Here is a 20,558-nt window from a genome sequence, read left to right on the forward strand (position 1 = left end):
AATATGGCTACTTGCGAACGCCAACTGCAGTTAGGTGTAAACTCTATAGTGCGATGGGCAAACGAAAATGCTTTTAAATTTTGCGCAGAAAAAACAATATGCGTGCCTTTCAGTCAATACCGAAGGCTCACACCAGACCCAACATTACATATTAAAGGACAGCAAATCACAGTAAAGAATGAATACAAATTTCTTGGTATAATATTTGACAAGAAACTCAACTTCAAAGCGCACATCGCTTATGCAAAACAGAAATCTCTCAAATCTATAAATTTAATAAAGCTCATATCCCATCGATCATAGGGTTCAGATAGAATATGTCTGCTTCGCATATACAATGCAGTTGTCCGGTCACAATTAGACTATGGATGTTTTGTGTACGGCTCCGCTCGAAAGTCCGCATTAGAGGTTCTTGATCCCGTGCATCATCTTGGACTACGTCTGTGTTCCGGTGCGTTTCGTACGTCTCCCATACAAAGCTTGTATGCAGAAACCAACCAGTTGTCTTTGGAACATAGAAGACTATTTCTTGGAAACATGTACATAATGAGAGTTCTGTCCTGTTCAACGCATCCTTGTAGACTACTATTTACAAGGCCACGCTTTGAAATGCATTTTAGCAACAAACCAGCAATCATTCCTTGCTTTTTTATCAGGTACCAAAAGCTGAATGCGGACCTATGTTACAACATAAGAAATAAATTCTTGCAAGATGAACCTTCTTTTGCTCCTTGGGAGATGAAACATGCGAAATGCGACTTTCGGTTAACAAAAAACAGAAAACAAGTTTCACCAAGAGAGGCGTTACTAAGCGAATATTTAGAAATCGAATCAGAGTATAATTTTTGCATGAAATACTTTACAGATGGATCAAAAAGCAATGGCAATGTAGGCGCTGCAGTGACATCAAATCAATTTGAAAAACAAATCAGACTTCCAAGTCAGGCTACTGTCTTTACTGCAGAACTTCATGCCATTTCGTTAGCTCTTGAAGACATCCTGAAAAGAGGAAATAATCAATCTGTTATATTTAGCGACTCCTTGAGCTCTCTTCAAGCTCTCGCATCTAGGTTACCATGTAGAAATAATCTGCTGAAGAAAATACAAAATCAATACACAAAATGCCACATGAGAGCTTTAAATATCACTTTCTGCTGGATTCCTAGTCATGTAGGAATTCCCGGGAATGAAAGAGCAGATTTTATGGCAGCCCGTGCCAAAGCTATGGAGCTACATGATGTTGGCATACGTTGGCAAGATTATGAAGCCACTTTAAGAATAGCAGTTGAGAAACAATGGCAGAAAGTGTGGGATCAAGAAAAACTTAACAAGCTTCACTGCATTAAACCTATTTTACGAGAATGGCGCAGTTGTCGCCACAGACAAAGATTTCATGAGGTTATATTATGTCGCTTGAGAATCGGTCACACAAGGCTGACACATAGTTACTTAATGAATAACAAACAACAACGAACATGCCAACATTGCGGTGAAATTTTAACCGTGCTACACTTTTTAATAACATGTCCTGGCATAGAAAAATGGAGGCAAATATATTTTAAGATCTTTTACGAGAAAAGAATCCCTATCCATCCCATGTTTTTATTGAGTGATGAACCACTCGTGCCATATGAAGATACTTTTAACTTTTTAAAAGCCACGGGAATTCTACAAGAACTATAGCAAATTTCAGGTTTTATATTTTTACTTGGCCATTTACACAATTTTACAGCATTTGAAGAAATAAGCTAATCCGAAAAACGTGTTTGGCGCATTATAGTCTGCACGGCTGCTGCGCCATAAAAATCCCAAATCATCATCATCATCATCAACCTCATCATAAAAAGTAGTTACCTTTAGCCTATGAACATGACATTTCTCTTCACCCAGCAATGTTCCTAGGTACAGGCCCATTTTTGAACACCAAATAAGTTTTAAGCTTTTTACATGATAGCACATTGCAGGTCATCAGCCCAGGAGATCGCACCATGATTGCTCACTAGAGGCTGCCGCTGCGACAGTGCCACTTGGTATAGTGTGTGCATCCATGAACTTGCATTTAAAGTCAGCGTTAGGCAGTAATGCTGCTGGTGCTCATCTTTTAGTGTATGACCTTCCATAGCTTATCTTACCTCTCAGCATACCTCACATGTCATCATCATAGTAGCAATACACATATAGCATATTTTGTGCTATTTACAACGAATATGTTTAGGCCACTATACAGCAATGTCACAAATACCCTTTGTTATTGAGTGCACCATCGATTAAATCATAGCATTCTTGCTGTGCTTTGGCCAACATTGCACCACAAGACCCTATATAGCATCATCATCATACTCGCAGCTGTGGAAGGAAAGTTAGTGGGTGCACTCGTGAGCAAGTACGTGAGCAGATGTTAGAGAGCCTATGACTGAATGAAAGATTTCTAGCACATTGTTAGTGCTGGTTAATTACGAAGTATCTGGAGCACACTGTGTGCTTCTCTGCAAGCAGTTCATCTTCACAGTTGTTGGCCACCTATGAATGTGTCCGCAGATACAGAGCAACCCAACTCGTATATGTGTATATATGGTAGTGCCAGCCAATCAGGCTTGCCCATTTCTGTGACGGCATGATGAAGATGAAATTGTTTAAATGCTGGTCATTGTTGGGAAGTATTGGGAAGGCACAGTTGTCAGATGCAATGTGGATTTGTTGGTGGAGCTTGCACTGCATTCCTAGGTTGTCACAGAGGGTAGTAAGAAGTAGGGCCGTGCTGGTGTGTTGCCTAGTATGTTTACCACGCCAATTATCCACTTTGGCTTTTCGTGGACTGATCTGTTGCTTGCTTATGAAAAGCAGGGCTCTCACAGTTCAACTCAACAAACTTTGTCTCTATTAGTATTAGCTTATAATAAGGTGGCCAAAGCAATACTGCTTACAGTGTAGCTTCACAACTCATCATTTTATTAGAGCTTACACGCACTGTACCTTAGCAACTGCGCAAGCCTGCTATGGTATCTCATGCACTTAACCACCCCATGTCTTAATCTTCTGGTCCGGTATATACCTACTCACCTGCATTTTTATTTTCACAACATTAAGATATTTCACACTCAGTGCTGCTTTGGTTTAGCTGACAACTTGCAATGATATAGCATATTTTGCACATCATAAATCAATAAAGCACCTGGCTGTATTATTTGCACAGTTCGGCTGGAGTTTCAGTTATGCATAGGTGGCAAGACCTTGGCAGCATTTTTCCTAAAAGAAGAGGTGCACATGACAAGGTTCTTTTTTCCTGAGCAACATAAGCAAGAAAACATGTGAAGTGTTTTATCGAATGGCGCAGTCCAAAAATACAATTTTGTTGTGAAATTTGAGCAAAAATAAAATAGCTGTAAACACAAAATCTTGAGTAAATGGAACACTAACGAGAAAATAGATTTGTGCTGTATACCCTTCTGTGATAGCAAAAAAATATCCACTCTTACCACCACAGAAGGCATGATAAGCTAGAGAAGGCTCAATAACGAATCATGTGTATCTATATCGCTTAGAAGTTCCCGCACCAGTGTGCCATAACATCATGAATTTTAACAAGCATCTGCTCAGGTTTATCTAATCTTTTATTGGTAAATATGAACTAAATTGTATTTTAGAGGATCCAAAGAAAGAATTTAGCAAGCTTCATCAGTTTTTACTGCACCACAACAGCTCAGATACACCTGTCACCCCACGCAGACATTCCAGCTCCAGGTATTGGCATGAAATTCATAAGTTGGAAGCATTATTTTTTTTTTTCTTACTGCAGTGAACCTCTTGCCACAAAATTAATAAAAAATGGAGTTTCCTATCAATACCTCATCAGTCTAAAGTGGTTCGGTGTTTTCCATTTAGTGGACAGTTAAGCTTGTACAAATAAAAGCACCGGCTGCTGCTCATTGGCCTTTGCTCTGTTCACATGTCACAGGTAAAGCTGATCTCCTGTGAGCGCCAAGTGGCTCACCTCGAGCTGCAGCTGGAAAAGCCACACTGCAACACGAACAGCACCCTGCACGGTGGCATGGCCACTACCCTGATCGACGTGTATACATGTGCACTGTTAAAAACTGCCTATGAGGAGAATGTGCTGTTCTCCACCACTGAGCTGAAAGCAAGGTGAGTCTCCTGTATGCTGCAGGCTCTGTAAATTACACTGACACACACATTGCTGTGATCGTAAACACTTAATGCCTGCCCTGCCTGCCCTGCCCTGCCCTGCCCAGCCCGTCCATCCGTCCGTCTGGGGAGACTACAGCTATCTCAGACTATAGCTTCACACCCTACTTGTACAGCATAGTACAGTTCAGGCCACTTATAACCACTAATAGTGCAGGACCGGATGTAGCTTAGTGTTTTATGACTTCCATTTACCCTCCTATTGAACTTGGGTACATGTTGATACTGCTGGTAGCTAATCTGTAAGAGACCCAAAACCAGTTATAATGTGGCTGCTAGAAAATACAGCACACAAGCGAGACAGCAGGCGTGTTCCAGAATGGGATGCCACAACTCAAAAGAGCGCCAGTGGAGAGGAGAGCAACGAGGTCAATGTGCAGAGGAGGACACAACAAACGATGAGATGAAGGACGAAAAAAAATGCATATTCAGTGCATTTGTTGGAATCTATGCCAAGCGAAGCTTTCATCAAGCAGTTTAAAGAAATGCTAGAAATGTGCCAATTTTGTTCCTTGATCTTTGGCATGAAGGAAACTGCTGCACGTATATGCTCTCGCTTACCCGTGCTACAAAATGTGACATGTTATATTGACTTATATTTCAATATTTGTTCTTATGAATTTTAAATATACAGTCCCCTTCTTAGCTGATTACCCGTTGTGGTTGCAGCCATTGTATAGAAATCATTACCATAATCAACATGCGAATGTGCATCGTGCTTGATCCCATGTTGTGGGTCTGTGCCATAGTAGGAAATCGTGATCATCATCAACACATAGACACACTCTTTTTCCAATCCTTCCTTGAGGATATATGCCATAGTATGGAAGTCATAATCATCAACCTGCGGTGATGATCTCAAAGAGATAGTTGGCATTGTCACAAAATGTATCGCCCACTTATTTGGTATGGGCCATTGTATGGAAATCATTATCAACATGCGGTCATGCTTCTTGGCCGATCCCTTGTACATCTTGTTGTGGGTCTGTGCGATAGTAGGATATCGTGGTCATCATCAACATACTGCAATAACCTGAAAGAGCTACTTGGAGGTAGAATATGCATTGCCCACTTATTCGCCGATATCCTGTTGTGGGTGTACACTGCAGTATGGAAACCATTGTCCTCATCAACACATGGCCATCATCTCAAAGAGCTAGTTGCTTGCACCATGTGTATTCTATGTAGCCTGCTTATTCGCCAATCCCCCTGTTGTGGTGGGTATAGGCCAATAGTGGAAAAATCATCATGATAATCATCATGTGGCAACCATCTGAGAGGGCTAGTTGGTGTTGGCATGAGAGAACTTGCAACGCACTTTTGCGGTCTAATGGTTAGAGCGTCAGGCTACTGTGCTGGTGAGCTGAGGATTGATTCCCAGCACCAGAAGCACTTTTTTTTTAATGTGAGGTTGAATATACTTGGCGAGAACCCACCCAGCAACTGACTGACTGACCGCCGACCGACCCAGGCCCAACCATACCATAGGATGCTAGAATGCATGATGTCACAGCAAACTGGTGTGGAAAGCTGCCCGTTTCTCACATCTATCTCTCTTTTGACTTACCAAGCTTCCTCTCACAGTAAAAGGTGCCATTTTGCTATTCCAGAAGCACGGTTTACTAACACGGCTTGACTTGCTGTTCCCCTTTATTGCCCATTTAATTTGTGCTTAAATTTTGGTACATACTACACAATATCCTTGCATTCAGCCGTCATCAGAAGGTGACCTGTATCAGACATTAACCCGCAAACTTGTGTTCACCAAAGAGAATTCCGTATCCATCGAGTCATCACAGTGTTCCTCTTTCATGTAACCAAGAAGTATGCGAGCCCAAGTATTTAATTTTCGCAAATCAGCTGTCATAGCCCTCCCTGCTACTGAGAGCATTGATGCACTCTAATATTTATTCTGGGCAAAAAGGAAACTGTATCTGCAACAGTAGGCATGAACACCTTATGCTAAGAGGATTATATGGTGGTGTGTCTTCATTTGAATGGCCATAGCCATTCTGTGGATTACAAACTGGTCTCTGCATACTGCCTTCCTTTGACCATGAGAGGTGACATCTGGATGTGTTGGTCCAAGTGTATGGCAGAAAAGCAGCACAACTTCACAAGGATTAAGCAAGAATAGACAAACAGTGGCTTCTTTCAGTCAGTCATCACAACATGCCAAAGTGCTGAAAACAAATCTTTGTCTCTGGATGGAGTCTGAACTTGTGACCCAGTTGTGAGCCATACATTATAACCACTACACTGCAGCAGTCTCGCTAAATGGACAGAACAGTAGTGCCATCTTCCGCAGTTTAACGCATGTGCATCAAGTTCATTAGACAAGCCACATTGCAGGTGCCTCACGAATGACTGTATTCTGTTTCATACTTAGCCTGCAATGCTTCAGAGGAAGCATGGGTTCCACTTGGTTATCACAAGCACGCTTTGCCAGCAGTTATGAGTCAAGTCTTGTAGTATTATTGTTATTTGCTTAGGAATCAACAATATAAAAACACAGTTTACTTTTCCTTGTATACAACACCATGCATTTACAAGCACAAACAATCTGTGGTGTAATAGATCCACCATGGTAGCTCAGTGGCTATGGCATTCCAGTACTACGAGCACGAGGTCGCGGGTTAATCGTTCTAGCAGCAGTGGCCAGATTCCCACGAGGACGAAATACGAAAAATGCTTGTGTACCATGCATTGGGTGCTCATTAAAGAGACCCAGCTGGTCAAAACGAATCTCGTGCTCTCCATCGCACAATTCACGGTTTTGCCACATAATATCTCAGAATTTAATTTGTATTATTAGGTAATGTCAAGAGTGAGAATAGATCACACTGCGCCATTTGTACAGTTCTATTTGGACGAATGCATGAGGATTTACCTGAATTTTTTTAATTTCTCCTGAATTTTTCTCTCTCTTGTTGTGTTTCAGGTTTCTTCGCCCTGCCAAACTGGGAGACACCATTCTGATGGAGGCACGGATCATCCGCGCTGGACGTAGAGTGGCCTTTGCTGAAATGGACATTTTGGACAAAACCACCCAGAAGATACTTGTTCAAGGGACACAGACAGCACTAGTTGTTCCCGTGAATTAGCAGTGTCAACAATATTGGTACAAGACTGAAACTCTTCACAAAGTGTGTCGTTCCATGCTGGTGCGTTATGCATTCCCTGCAGAGTATTGCCATATTAAGGTTCGTTACAGAGCAACACAAGACAAGGACAAAAGAAGGTCTAAAACGACGACACAGTGTTGTGTCGCCGCTTTATGCCTTCTTTTGTCCTCATCTTGTGTTGCGCTGTAACGAACCTTCCTAAGAATCCCAACTAACTGGCCCAACTTGCCGTCTTGATGCAGTATTGTCATCTACTGGTTGCCAATTTTCGTATGATGTGAAAGTGGAATGGATTGCAGAGAAAGAATGGCTTGGTTAGTTTTCTGTTGGTTGCATAAGAGAGCATCCAAGCTTGTGTGAACAGTACTGTTGCACAATATCAAGAAGGCGGGAAATGACTTCACTTGTTGTTGTTGTTGTTGTTACATATTGGTACATGCTGAAGTCTTAACATGCTACATTTGCAGACAACTTTTCTGGTCATGAAGGCAAAGCTTTAGGTGTTGACATTATGCACATATATCGCTGCTCCAAGTAGTTTGACATTTTTGGTGCTGCTTTTGGTTTCTCTGATGTCAAGTAACTTGTTTACTTTTACAGAAGCAGCCACACTTCAATGAATTGAGTGGTGGTTTTAAACCGTTAAACTACTGATGCTGTGGAAAAAGTTACTGCCAGTAGACCTAGTCTGACCAAAGTAGGTAGGTATAGAAATTAAGTGTGCTCACTGGAAATTTTAAAAAAGAAGGCGTTTTGAAATTGCTGTGCAGGTAGCATAGCATGGGCGTCATTTCTGTACTTCATTCACCTCATGTATCATGCCATAGTTTGCACAGTCACATTCGATTGGCCCATCAGGCTGCTTAGACTCATTGTGTAGCATTTGCATTTTTAAGGCATCTATTTGCAAATGTACATGGAGCGCTGTGTCACCCGAGATTTTTTGTACTTGCAAAGCGATATGGTGTCAGGTTTCGCATTCATGATAATAAAGCACCTTATAACATTTTTAGTGGTTTACTGATATCTAAAAAAAAATCTGCTCTCTCATACCTAGAGGTACGTAAGCAGCTTTGCATTTTGGAATGTTTTTGGTGTCGCCAGATGATTGACAAACATTGCACATAATTTTCTTAGTTCTTTCTAGGGCAATTGGTTGCTGAAGTTTGTCAAAAGTCACTGAAGAGAGCTGAGCAGGAGTTCAGCACCGAACAGTGACCAGGTAATGATACTAATGGGATTTTGCTTTCAGAGATGTCTAAAACGTGTTCCAAAACTGCATATTCTAACACTCAAAAATGAAAAATATGGAATAAGAAATTCATGTTTACTCGCAAATATAACACGTATTCAAACTACATGCCTTAGTAGATGGTAACATGTTTTCTGTCTCTCAAGTCAGCAAGTATAAATGAAATCATTGGACTCTTTTCAACAGCAATGTTACTTGCATGCTTTTGGTTCCTTAACTATTGGCTTCATAACCAGATAAAGAAAGTGTCTGCAAGTGTAATAAACAACAGAGCTTGTTTACGTGTGCAAGTAACAGCAATCCTCTAGCGATCTTTTACTACTGATGAAAATGTTTGTAATAATACTGGAGAGCTAGCAGAAGTAGTTTATTTCACAGGAGGGTTCTGTTAAGCAGCACCTTGCAAATGGTCACATTTCATTTGTGACGGAGAGGGTATTCTGTACAGCACCCGCATGGCCGTCTGAAGTGCAGGAGTGGTACGTTTCCAAAACTGTTTTGTGCCACCTACTGGAGGAAGCCGGAATGACACAGTTGCTTCTGTGCATGTGTTACAAGGTGGACAAGGCATCGGCACTTGTGGTCATAGCCATGCATGTGGTGCAGTACCCCCTTTCTGGTGAGAGTGCCTAAAGAATGGGGAGCCATGATAGCCACCAGGCTGCAAGGCCGCAGTGGCAAGAACAGCTGTTTATCAGCACATGTACTGATGAAACAGCACAGCTGCCTTGTCATGTGATCAAAAAACATGTGCTCATGCATTCTGTCATTGGCCAGAGTTAATTAAGGGAAAATGAGACATCAGTTATCATAAAGGGGGAGTTCCGCATAGCAAGTGGAGGCATCTTGTTCACTTGGCAGCCCGTGCTCACAAGCAACTATGCCGTTCCAGGTTCCTCCGCCAGGCAGTGCCGTAGGTCTCAGAAGTGCACCACTCCCATGCTCTAGAAAGCTATGATGGAGGCTGCCCAAATGTCTTGCTCCGATTCAAGTTTCATTATGTGAAATGAAATGAAAATGCTAAATGAAAAAAAAATATATATATAGTCGAACACATCACGCAACACAAGTCAAAAGCCGATAAAAATTAATTGAATTATGGGGTTCTACATGCTAAAACCACTGTTTGATTAGGAGGGATGCCGTAGTGATGAGCTCTGGAAAATTTTGACCACCTGGTTTTCTTTAACATGCTCCTAAATCTAAGTGCACGGTTGTTTTTGCATTTCGCCGTCATCGATATGTGGCCACTGTGGCCAGGATTCGATCCCACGACTTTGTGCTTGGCAACCTAACACCTAGCCACTAAGCAACCACGGCAGGGAAAAAGCCGTCAGTAAAGTATTCGTGAACATTACAGTGCAAATTTAATCAATAGTTTGATGGAACGCTGTTTTGTCATTGAAAGCACAAATAGTAAAGCGGGCTGACATTCAAAACACAAATTAACATTGTGGGGTCATTACAAATCCCTCATTAAAAATGAGCCGATTATCACGATAGTTGGTCATATGCTTGAGCATCCATCTCAAACCCCAAGGATGTGTTCTATCAAATTTGTACTTTCTTAGTGTGCATGTCGTGGTTTTGATAACCAGCTGTTTCAGGCGCAGTTTTGCTAAAAATTTTTCATTTTTCTGTTAGATTGGCTCCTGCTTGACCTTAGTTTCCCAAACGTGGCCCGTGTTTGAATGTGCTCAGAGATGGTATATGATGCCACGTGGTACATTGGAACCACCTTATTGTGATGTTTTATTTGCATTGAGAAGTTTGAAAATTGCAGTTATTATGACTATTGTGTTGATGCCATGTAGCAAGGAACTATAGGGATGTTTCTAAATTACATTTGTAAATGTAGATAGGAGGTAGGTCAGAAGACCCTGAAGTGGAAAATCTATGTTCTGTTTGTCCCACTGCACCTGATAAAAATGTTAATTGAATGTGACTGAAAATAAAATTTGCGTTTTCTACTTATGATCAGAGACACATTACAAAACGCAATTTGTTAACGAAATGCTTGCATACTTGGTCACAACCTGAGTACAGAGTGATTTAAACACTGCTGCTCAATTCTTGGAGACTTTCTATAAATGCGCATGCAAATACATATGCTCAATCTCATGGTGTCACAGTGGAGTTGAACTTGAATTTTGGTATCTCATGGTAACTGTTTTAGAGTGTGGAGCCACAAGGGGAAGTTGCATTGTGGTTTTGTGGGTGAAGCTTGTGTTGAACTCTCAGGTTGTCACCAAGTCTAGAAAACATGCCAAGAAATGGTGGCATTTATAGCATCTTGTCCAATAACTGCTACAGTGCAGTCACTCGTGGCATTTTTTTTAGTAAAAGCAACTCCACTAGTCCTGCAATCGAACTTTGTTGGAATACTTACGACTAATAAAAGCACCATGATATTTTCCTGATGCGGGGAAGCATTCAAATTTTGTGTGGTTCTTATTTCTTTATTTGAAGGCAAACCTGTCGTGACACACAGTGTGAAACACCGAATATCAGCTTGCTTGTTTGTGTATTAAAAGGAAGCAAAACAAGAGTTTTGGGACAGGCTGACAAGTAGTGAGCCTACCTATGAAAGAAGTGACACAGGAGCACCAAGGTCAAGGAAGGATTTTTCAACACGGTCACTCGGTTGTGTAGCAGAGTTTTCTCACCGCTTCTCAAGCTGCGATATGCCACCACAGTAAAACACCTCACACAGATGTTTGCCCGAGGTGACCATGGAAGTGGCTGATCATCAGCAGCACCCCTTGTGGCTATGTTTCAATGCTATGACATACTGTTTCATTGTTGAATAAGATTGTGCTTCCTCCCTCGGTGTTTACATCAAGCCCTTGCGAATTTGCTTCCCAGTTGAACAGTTTCGGAATATGTATCCATTGCTGGCACCTTCAAACGTCCTTACTTGTGTTGTCACGTCTACTAAATCACTTATTCCTTCACTATATGAAAAGAAAGGCTTCCCATGTCATCATCTGCCTAGATTACAACACCTGAAGGCACAGAATTACGTACCTGTACTTCAAACGACTAATTCTTTTGTAGGTAGGCTCAGTAGTTGCCAACACTGCCACAGCCAATCAACAAGCTTTTCAACCATTGCCTAATTCCTGAAGCACGATTACCTAATTCCCAATTACTAAAGCATCAGGAGAAACAATAACTGCTGAAGATTACTGGACATAAAATCTGAAAGATGCAGAAGTGTGTTACTTGCCCATCTCTAACCTTGTCCAGACCAAAATATATACGTTGCGATTCTTGGGAAGCATTGACATTAGCTGCTATGGTGCCTGTATTGTGCTGTCAAACAGTCACTCAGTAGGGTTGAAGAACAGGTGTGCAGTTGCAATCACAGAAATTATAATTTTTACTTCATTGTCATCATCTAATAGCAGAGCACTTCCTGTTCTGAATAGCCCATATCGTTTAGGTATTTTCCGCAATGACTATCACACATATACTTACAATATTTACAAATTTTCATGGCTAACTACCTGCTAATTTATCTGCTTATTTCCGAATGCAAACTGAACCACCAGCACACTTTTAGCTTGCCCTGGAGCTTCTTGATGCAGTGCTTAGCACCTTTAATAAAAGATGATGCTGTTACCACAGATTAAGTTGAAGGTGTAAGAAATAAGCCACTTGAGAAGATTGTGCAGAAGTTGGCACCATGCTGCTATCTCAGCACAAGCTCTGTGTAATGAGAAGAGATTCACATAATGGCTTGTACATCACTTTTTAAAAAATTGTTTTGTGAAACTGCCAAGTGCAGCTTTATTACAATTATAGGCTCCATTTTGTTCTATCGCACTTCTTCTTTATTCTCTTTTCTTCCCCTGCCCCTTGCCTTGTTTCTACTTCTGTTTGTGGCCGTCATAGGATTGTTTCAGTAATAAAGATACCTGTGCAGATGTATGCCAATCTGAGCATCTGATACAACAAGGACAGCAAAACTGTATGAGGGTGTTCTTACGCATTTTGGAACTGCCAGGGGTCTGTTTTCTGGTTGGTATTAGTGACAGCTTTGAGGCCAATTTCATTGCCGCACCACCCCATCAGCTTTCACCAGCACAGCCATACAAACTTCTAGCAGACCTCCAATGTAGAGCTGGTTAAACGTGATGTGAGAAACAAAATTTATGCATTAACTTTAAAAAATATATAATAAGTTGTCTATTGTAATGAAGCATATGCAAGGCAGCTTTTATTTTATAATCATTGATTAATGCGTTTAAAGGCAGAAATGTTAAATTCTGCCTGCTCTTTGATATTTCATACTGGGTATGCCACTGTATGCTGGCCTTCACTACAGTGTCAAAACAGCTGTGGTACTCCCCTTCACAGCTTCGCTGTAAAATTAAGAGATACTGGAGGAGGGATCTCGGTGTCATTGTTGAAAACTGTAGCTGCTCCCCCTTTTAGCGTTTGCTGTGGCTTTATTTATGACTCGTTGCTATGGCAACCATATATATAAGTTGGAGCCAGTAGAGGAAACAGCTTAACCTAGGAACAGCGGCACCAAGTTCGCGCTTTGGTGAAATTTTATCAGTTACTTTTTCAAACTGGCTTTGTACAACCAGTTGGTGTGCCCTTTTTTGTTCAATGTGGTGCAGCCACTCGGCTTTTAGGATTTTTATATATTTGCTTTCGTTGAAGTTGCTTCAGAGTCGTAGTTATTTGCTGCCGCCCTTTTGCATACCTTCAGTATTGCTTACAATATTAAACATTGGACTCGGCTCTCCACCAATATTTATATGTTAGGTTCAATGAAATATGCTTTCAACAGAAGGCTTTATTATTGTTGTTATTGCAATTGTAAGTTACAGGTGTTGGAAGAAACATATATGCTACCTTCATACAATCAAGCAACACAACTGCAGAGACAATGTAAAGTAGCTTTGTGGCACATGCTCTGAATGGCTTATAAATTAACGTGTAACAGCTACTGCTGGGAAATTTGTGAAATGCACCCGACTAGTAATAACAGATGGCTCTTTCTGTTTTCAATGTGTTTCTTGGTACCAGCACGTGCATCAAGGATGAAAATAAAACTGCAGTTAATTAGTAAATGAACTGGCAAGCTGACTGCTCATCCGTCATCTACAACGTTACAACTTTTTGGATTGCCTGATAAGGCCTCATTTTCGTTGATGTGTGATCGGCACATAACTGACCTGCTACAGTGTTGTCACGTAGTTGTGAACTGGAATTAAGATTTTGGCATTGGATTTGAAGTAGCTAATAAATCGACCAATATTCGCTGGTGTTCAGAAAACCCACAGGGCAATCAGGCGACTTTCGTTTGTGAAAAATTAATAGTGAAACAATCACCTTCACATTTCCCATGAAGGGAATGCAGTAGACATCCGGTAATTTGACTCTGGCTAATTTGACGCCTATCGAATGTCCTGGTTGGTGCCCATGCATTTCTATGCACCCAAACTTTCTTTATTTTGATACTAAATTTGGCTTTCGCCCGATAATTTGAACTTGACCATCAATATACACGTGCTTGACCCCTATCATCAGCCCAATTGCGACCCCTTTAGTGGCAGCGTCTCTTGGCGGGGCCTTGGAAACGGTAAATGTATTGAAAACACGTCATATTCCATCAATAACGCCCATTTCCGGCTTGCTCTAGGAATATTTTCAAGCAATAACGGTAGCCCAGAATGTATGATTACGGTATGCCTTTTTGTCTTTTTCACAAGAAAATTAGGTCGGGAATGGCCGGTGTGGTGCGATCAGATAATAAACCAAATGAGCGTTCAGGGCGTTCGTACGCTTTACTGGATAACATGGCTTCATTGCGGCGAAGCTGACCTTTAAAAATTGTGCGGCAAAGCTAATTTTAGTAAACCTTGCGGTGCAGCACGAAGCGGGACAAGCATGAGTCTGCACCACACAGCCTCATGGAAAACCGAGTCCAAACCATCATCCTTACAGTAAACCAGCCTCCATCATGCCCTCGCCCAACTGTCTTGCTAAAAATCGGGTGGACGTTCGACTTCTCCTTTGTTTAGCTGCTTTAATGTCGCTGCTACGTTAGTTTTCTGCTTTAAATACTTAGAATGCTTTTGATTCGGGGCAAATACTGCAACGTTAATAGGCAGTCTATTTCGGTGTTCTGCTACAATTAGCATTCTTTGCCTACTGCAGGATCCGTCCGTCCGTCGCTCTATCTATCTATCTATCTATCTATCTATCTATCTATCTATCTATCTATCTATCTATCTATCTATCTATCTATCTATCTATCTATCTATCTATCTATCTATCTATCTATCTATCTATCTATCTATCTATCTATCTATCTATCTATCTATCTATCTATCTATCTATCTATCTATCTGTCTGTCTGTCTGTCTGTCTGTCTGTCCATCCGTCCGTCCGTCCATCCCGTCTGTCTGTCTGTCCTCTTAGCTGACCCAGTGACCCCATGTTGTCTACCAGCTTGGGCTACACGCGCACGGGATCATGATGGTGCCATGGTCGTTTCATTGTCATAATTCCAGCTTCGTCAATCGCCTCTCGTCACGCACTCATAGTCATACAGGATTCGTGATTTGGTCGTCGTTAATTACGCCATTGTCCTAATGCACCGGTCATTATCTGATTGTCATCATAGCAGTCATTGTGTTGTCGCCATGCATTTGTTGTCATACCGTCGTAGTGACGCTCCCCGGAGTATGCTACCATACTCCCCTTGTAGTGATGCCATCGAGGTTGTTCGATCGTCATTCTTATCCAACGTTTGTCATGCCATTGTTGTCAATTCTCATTCGACGCTCGTCATGCCATTGTTGTCGTTCTGTCGTGTCACTGTCGGTATCACTTCAGTAACATTATCCGAGTGTCGTCATGCCATCGCCATCATACTGCCTTTGTCTTTCCATCCATGTCAATCCTTCGTCATTCTGTCATAATTATGCTGTCATTATGGAATCGTGATTATGCCGCTGTGGTATTTGTCAGGTGGTCGATATCATGCATTCGTTGTCATACAGTCGTCATTATGCCATTGTGTTCGTGCAATCATCTTCACTCCAGCTTCATAATCCGACTCTCGTCATGCCGTCATCGTCACACCATTCTTGTTATACAGGCTTCATGATGTAGTTGTTATCACACTATTGTCGTCATGCACTCATCGTCATCCCATTGTCCTCATACTATAGCTGTTGTCATGTCATCATCATTATTGCGTCGTCGTGTTCGTTGTCATGCCATCTTCATGATGCCATTATTGTCATTTCATTGTCACCATTCTAACTTTGGCATCCGACTCTCCGTGCAATCGTCACACACTTGCCAACTTTCTCATGTCATTTTACCACTGTCAAAAGTTCAGTAATGTCGTCTCATTGTCATCATATTACCTTCGTCAATCCACCCACCTTGTTTCTTCTTCTTCACTCATTCTGTTGTAATTATGTAATCATTCAGTAGTAACTGTGCCACCATTGTAATGCCATCATTGCAACTGCACTGTTGTCAGAGGGTTGCTATCATGCATATGTGGTCAAACTGTCGTCATCATGCCATTGTCTTTGTAATGGGAGCGAAATGTGAAAACAGGTTCAAATTATTCCAGAGTCCCCCACTACAGCGTGCCTCATAATCAAATTGCAGTTTTGTCATGTAAAATCCCATAATTTTTGAATCGTCTTTGTACACTCGTTGCCATCCCAATGTCCCCATGTCATTGTCACGCTGTGGTCGTTATACTATTCTCATTAAGAATTGTCATCTCACTGTCGTCATGCTGTTGCCATCATACAACCTTTGTCGTTTCATTTAAGTCATTCCTTCTTCATCATTCCATCGTCGCAGGTGGGTTGACGTCACACAGCAGACGTCATGCCCCCATTCTCAGGGATGATTGTGGCAAGCAAGTTCACTATAAACAGAGGGCAATACCGGAGTATGTCTCATACAGCCACAACAACGGACGTCTCGGAATGACAACTACAGATAATAAATGAACTTGAGAAATGCAGTGTGTTGCTACATTTTTTTATGGTAATCACATCACCATTGACAGTCACCCTGAGATGAGTTCTACCCTAATTTTTTTTCCCGTGTAATTCGGCCCATCGGATAATTCAATCAATTTCGGCGGTACCATCAGAGTTGTATTTACAGAACTGGACTTATAAGATGAAAAAAAAAAAGGCAACCGCTGTCATAACCTCTGCATTATGCTTGAAGATGTACAGGGTGGACTTTTTTTAAAGATAACACGCGAGCACATGGCCCGTGCTCTGCAGAGGCTGCTTAGAGTGCCAGCAAGTGGCAGCAAGGAGAAACACATCTGCTTGTGGCGTCATCTATTGGCAGCCAGAATAACCAGGCATGGCCAATAGGCAAGCACCTGCTAGAACTAGCTGGAACGCTTCTCCCCCGCTCCCCTCGCATGACTGTTGCGCAAGGCGCAGGGCCTGAAGCACATCTGCTGCTAGCAAACCGTGTTGGGTACGCAAGCACTCTGGAAACGTGGAAGTGACAAACCTACGCCTAGTAGTTATTAGGTACTCCTGGCATACCTATATTAAAGTGTAAGCATTCTAGGGCTACTTCCATCAGAATCTGTTCGTTCGTTTATCTGTCTGTAGCACGTGACACAATGCATTGCATGCACAGGTATGTACGTGAGGTCCTATGGAGGTGTATATGAGAATGCCTTACGACTACATATTACTGAGATTTATGATTATGACTATAGTCTGTACAGAGAGGTATAAGTGTAATTAAGGTTAATAATGACTAATAAGATTATGTACAATAAAATTAAGTGTAACATAGATTAATTAAGGGTAATTAGGAATAGTGAGGCTAATTAAAATATATGTTGAAGTATCAGACTAATCATGAGTTACTAAGTTTAAACCAACGGAACCTAACCAAGAATAATTGATGGTAACTTGAGATTAGTTAGACATATTTATGTAATCTTAATTATTAATTACAGACACGCCTCCGCCATAACTTTAATGAAGGCTAATGAATTAATTGAGCAATTGTCATTATAAAAATACCAGCCTGAATAAATGCTTCAAGAAATAATTATGTTTACTTACCTAAGCTAAAGCTTCCCCCACCCGAGTGCACTTCTAAACCGCTCTGAATCAGCTGAGGTTTGTTCACGCTATGGGTTGTGTGGGGAGCCAGAGCTCCGTACTGCAAAAAAAAAGTACGCAGAAACTCTACTGGAGTTGTCAAAGTGTCCATAAGCCTACCCCTAAATTTCAGGTTGGCCCACCCCCAAATTTAAGTAGTCCCACCCCTACTATAGGCTTCCCCATGCATTTTCTGTGGACCTGATGCATATCTATGGTTACTGTCTTTAATCAACCTTTTTAAATTGTTCCTTATCTCTTATAAAGCTACCAATCTACATTTACACTCTTATAATGATTAAATGTCGTAACTTCGTACATTACGCATTCTTGTGCAGATAAAAGGCACTACACTTTTTGCGTGGCGGACATCTTGTTGCGGTACTTGCCAAAGAATGCTTATGCATTAAAATGTGCTGGAAGTGCTTATTAACCAGCAGTCATACCTTGGTCCTTCCACGTTTTCAGTGTGCTAGCGTACCGAGTGCGGTTTGCTAGCAGCAGACGCTACGCTGCAGGCCTCGCCTGTTGCGCATTCATCTGGCTGATATTAAAGCAGCCGCTTGCCTATCAGCCGTGTCTGCTTATTCTGGCCACCAATAGATGGTGCTCCAAGCGGATGTGCTTCCCCTTGCTGCCTGTTGCTGGTGCTCTAAGCAGCCTCTGCATAGCACAGTCCACGCGCTCACGTGTTCGCTTTCATAAAGGACCACCCTGCACAACATGGCAGTAGTTGAGCAAATGTGATAACCAAACGCCCTTCCACTTTTGTTACAATTTACATATATGTGTATGTAACCTAGCCTTGGGAGCTTTAGGCACCGCCACTTAGGGTTACAGCAGCAGATATGAAGCATCATTTTAAGTTATCTTAACAGCAGGCAATTGGCCCTCGAGTCACTTCTGTTAACTGCGACATGAATACTAGTGGATTTGAGACTCACTGACTGCTATAATGCGAAAAAAATTGGCCCATAGTAGTCAATTAACTATCAATATAAGCAACATCGACTGCAGATTTTTGTAGTGCACGCACTGCGAGACCACAAACCAAGCTTTTGCTTGTACTTTAGAGGGACTCATTTAATTGCAAATAAGCCGGTCTTATCTTGATTTGGGGCCTAGTAGGTCAGAAAGGATGCAAATACAAAATTCAGAGGGTGGCACATACCACATTCTTATTGTCATGCCAACTTGCTGGGACATAGCAGACGTTGCTAGTGTGTGCTTGACACTATTTACTAATAAAATCTTATGTCATTGTATAGAAATCCAAAGTAAGCAAGTGATCGACATGACAACTTCCCATAACTGTTTTGCACAGTTTGACGTCTATGCCAAAGTACTGTAAAATGTTTGTTGTTAGTCAGACATCTTGTGTCCAGCCGACTTACGTATGACATTCAACATGTGAAAGTTTGGTCTTCACTTTTTGTATACACTACCAAACATTTTCTGCAAAAGAACCTAAAACAAACATTTTGATGTGTAATCTGTCCGAGTCGTAGTGTCGCTCTTTGATGTCACTTTGTCTGTTGTTGCAATCCTTACCTTCTTTGGAGCTGTTGAAGTAGACAGCTTGGTGTGTCTTCCTCCGCTTCAATTTGCAAGGAACACTTAAACAAAATGGACAACCAGAACTTGTTTTACTTTAGCCATATTATGAACAAATATTCAAAAATAGTGTTTCTGAGACATCACAGTGTGCATTAAATAGCCCATAATGTTGCTTTAAAATGATTTGCGGTGTTTGCTATAATGTATCGGACAGTTATGCTTTTGTTGGGTTGCGAGTACGCATGGAGGAGAGAAAGAGAGAGGCAACTCAGTGGCGTGAATCCCAGCTGTCAACTAGTTTTATTTTTCTTTTGCTTCAGCCCCCTTGGGTTGGTCGCCCTTCCCTCTGCTCACCATCGGTGGAGACTGGAGACGGCAAGGAGATACCAGGTCGGAGGTGCACTGGCTCATGCCTGCAGATTGTGGACCTCCCGCGGCTGCTACATCTTGATTCTGCGAGTAGTGTCTCAGTGTAAAGGCTTGCTGAATTAAAAAAAGAAAAAAGGAAGCCTGGCTTCCTTTGGTTCTCTGAAAACAGAGGGACAGCATCAACAATTGATTGGGAGCACAGCTTTATTGTTTTGACAAAATAATATGTATTTCTGCATCATGGTTACATAGCATCAATGCTGACCTTTATTTTCTGATACTTTTGTCTGCCCTTTTCCACTCGGAATGCCATCACATGCAAACTAAAGGGTTCGCACTACGGCTGCACCTATGTCACTTCTGTTTTGCCACACTCATATGCCAGGAAAAATCTCGTGTAATTGTAATTACCACAATTCTAATAGGGCTCCAAATTGTGGACACAAGTTCCATTCTGAGCCCTTGGAAATAGTGTTTCTTGTTAGAGGCACTTAATTCTCCCTGACAACAGCCTCCGAGTGGCAGGCAGAACACCAGTGTCTTTGAATCTGGACACGGAAAACTGGAAATCTGGAAAGCGGGCCCAAAACCCATTCTCACCTATATACCCTAGACTTAGTAATGAATTCATGAGTGACATTATCAGCTTGGAATCTATACAGAGAAAACGGGTGCTAACAACAATGCCACGAACAGCTAGCACTGTTCCGGTCCTCCTCTGCCATTATTTTTTAAATTGCTGCCACACTGTAGGTTTCAAGCTGAAGTAGTCATCTAGCTAATACGTGCACCTCCATTTTGGCAGGTAGGAAATAGCTGCATGATAACTGAGACTAATCTACATAAGGTCCTCTGGCATGAGGCAAGTAGTGAAATCTCGTTACTACAAACACTACATTATCAAACTTTTCAGAT

General features: G+C 41.6%; 2 protein-coding genes across 10 annotated transcripts in view; one reads left to right on the forward strand and one right to left on the reverse strand.

Annotated features, from left to right (window-relative positions):
- The window catches only part of LOC139061237 (acyl-coenzyme A thioesterase 13-like), a 28,839-nt gene extending 12,242 nt beyond the window's left edge, over window positions 1–16,597 (forward strand). Inside the window, exons 2-4 of one of the 3 annotated variants that reach the window (XR_011515270.1) lie at window positions 3,956–4,143; window positions 7,145–7,367; window positions 16,432–16,597. Coding sequence is in view for 1 of the 3 variants with exons in the window: in XM_070540930.1 (XP_070397031.1) it covers window positions 3,956–4,143; window positions 7,145–7,307 (351 nt within the window). In the remaining 2 variants the exon portion in view is untranslated. Of the gene's footprint in view, window positions 1–3,955; window positions 4,144–7,144; window positions 11,019–16,431 lie in introns of those variants that run through there. The other 2 variants (XR_011515269.1, XM_070540930.1) reach the window with 2 other exon arrangements.
- A 2,965-nt stretch (window positions 16,598–19,562) lies between these two features.
- LOC139061236 (uncharacterized) overlaps window positions 19,563–20,558 on the reverse strand; it is a 170,778-nt gene continuing 169,782 nt past the window's right edge. For all 7 annotated transcript variants that reach the window (XR_011515266.1, XR_011515268.1, XM_070540927.1 and 4 more), the window contains one exon: window positions 19,563–19,727. The gene's annotated coding sequence lies outside the window, so the exon portion shown is untranslated. The remainder of the gene's footprint in view (window positions 19,728–20,558) is intronic.

The sequence above is a fragment of the Dermacentor albipictus genome, chromosome 6, assembly GCF_038994185.2.
Source record: "Dermacentor albipictus isolate Rhodes 1998 colony chromosome 6, USDA_Dalb.pri_finalv2, whole genome shotgun sequence".
In the NCBI taxonomy this organism is placed as follows: domain Eukaryota; kingdom Metazoa; phylum Arthropoda; class Arachnida; order Ixodida; family Ixodidae; genus Dermacentor; species Dermacentor albipictus.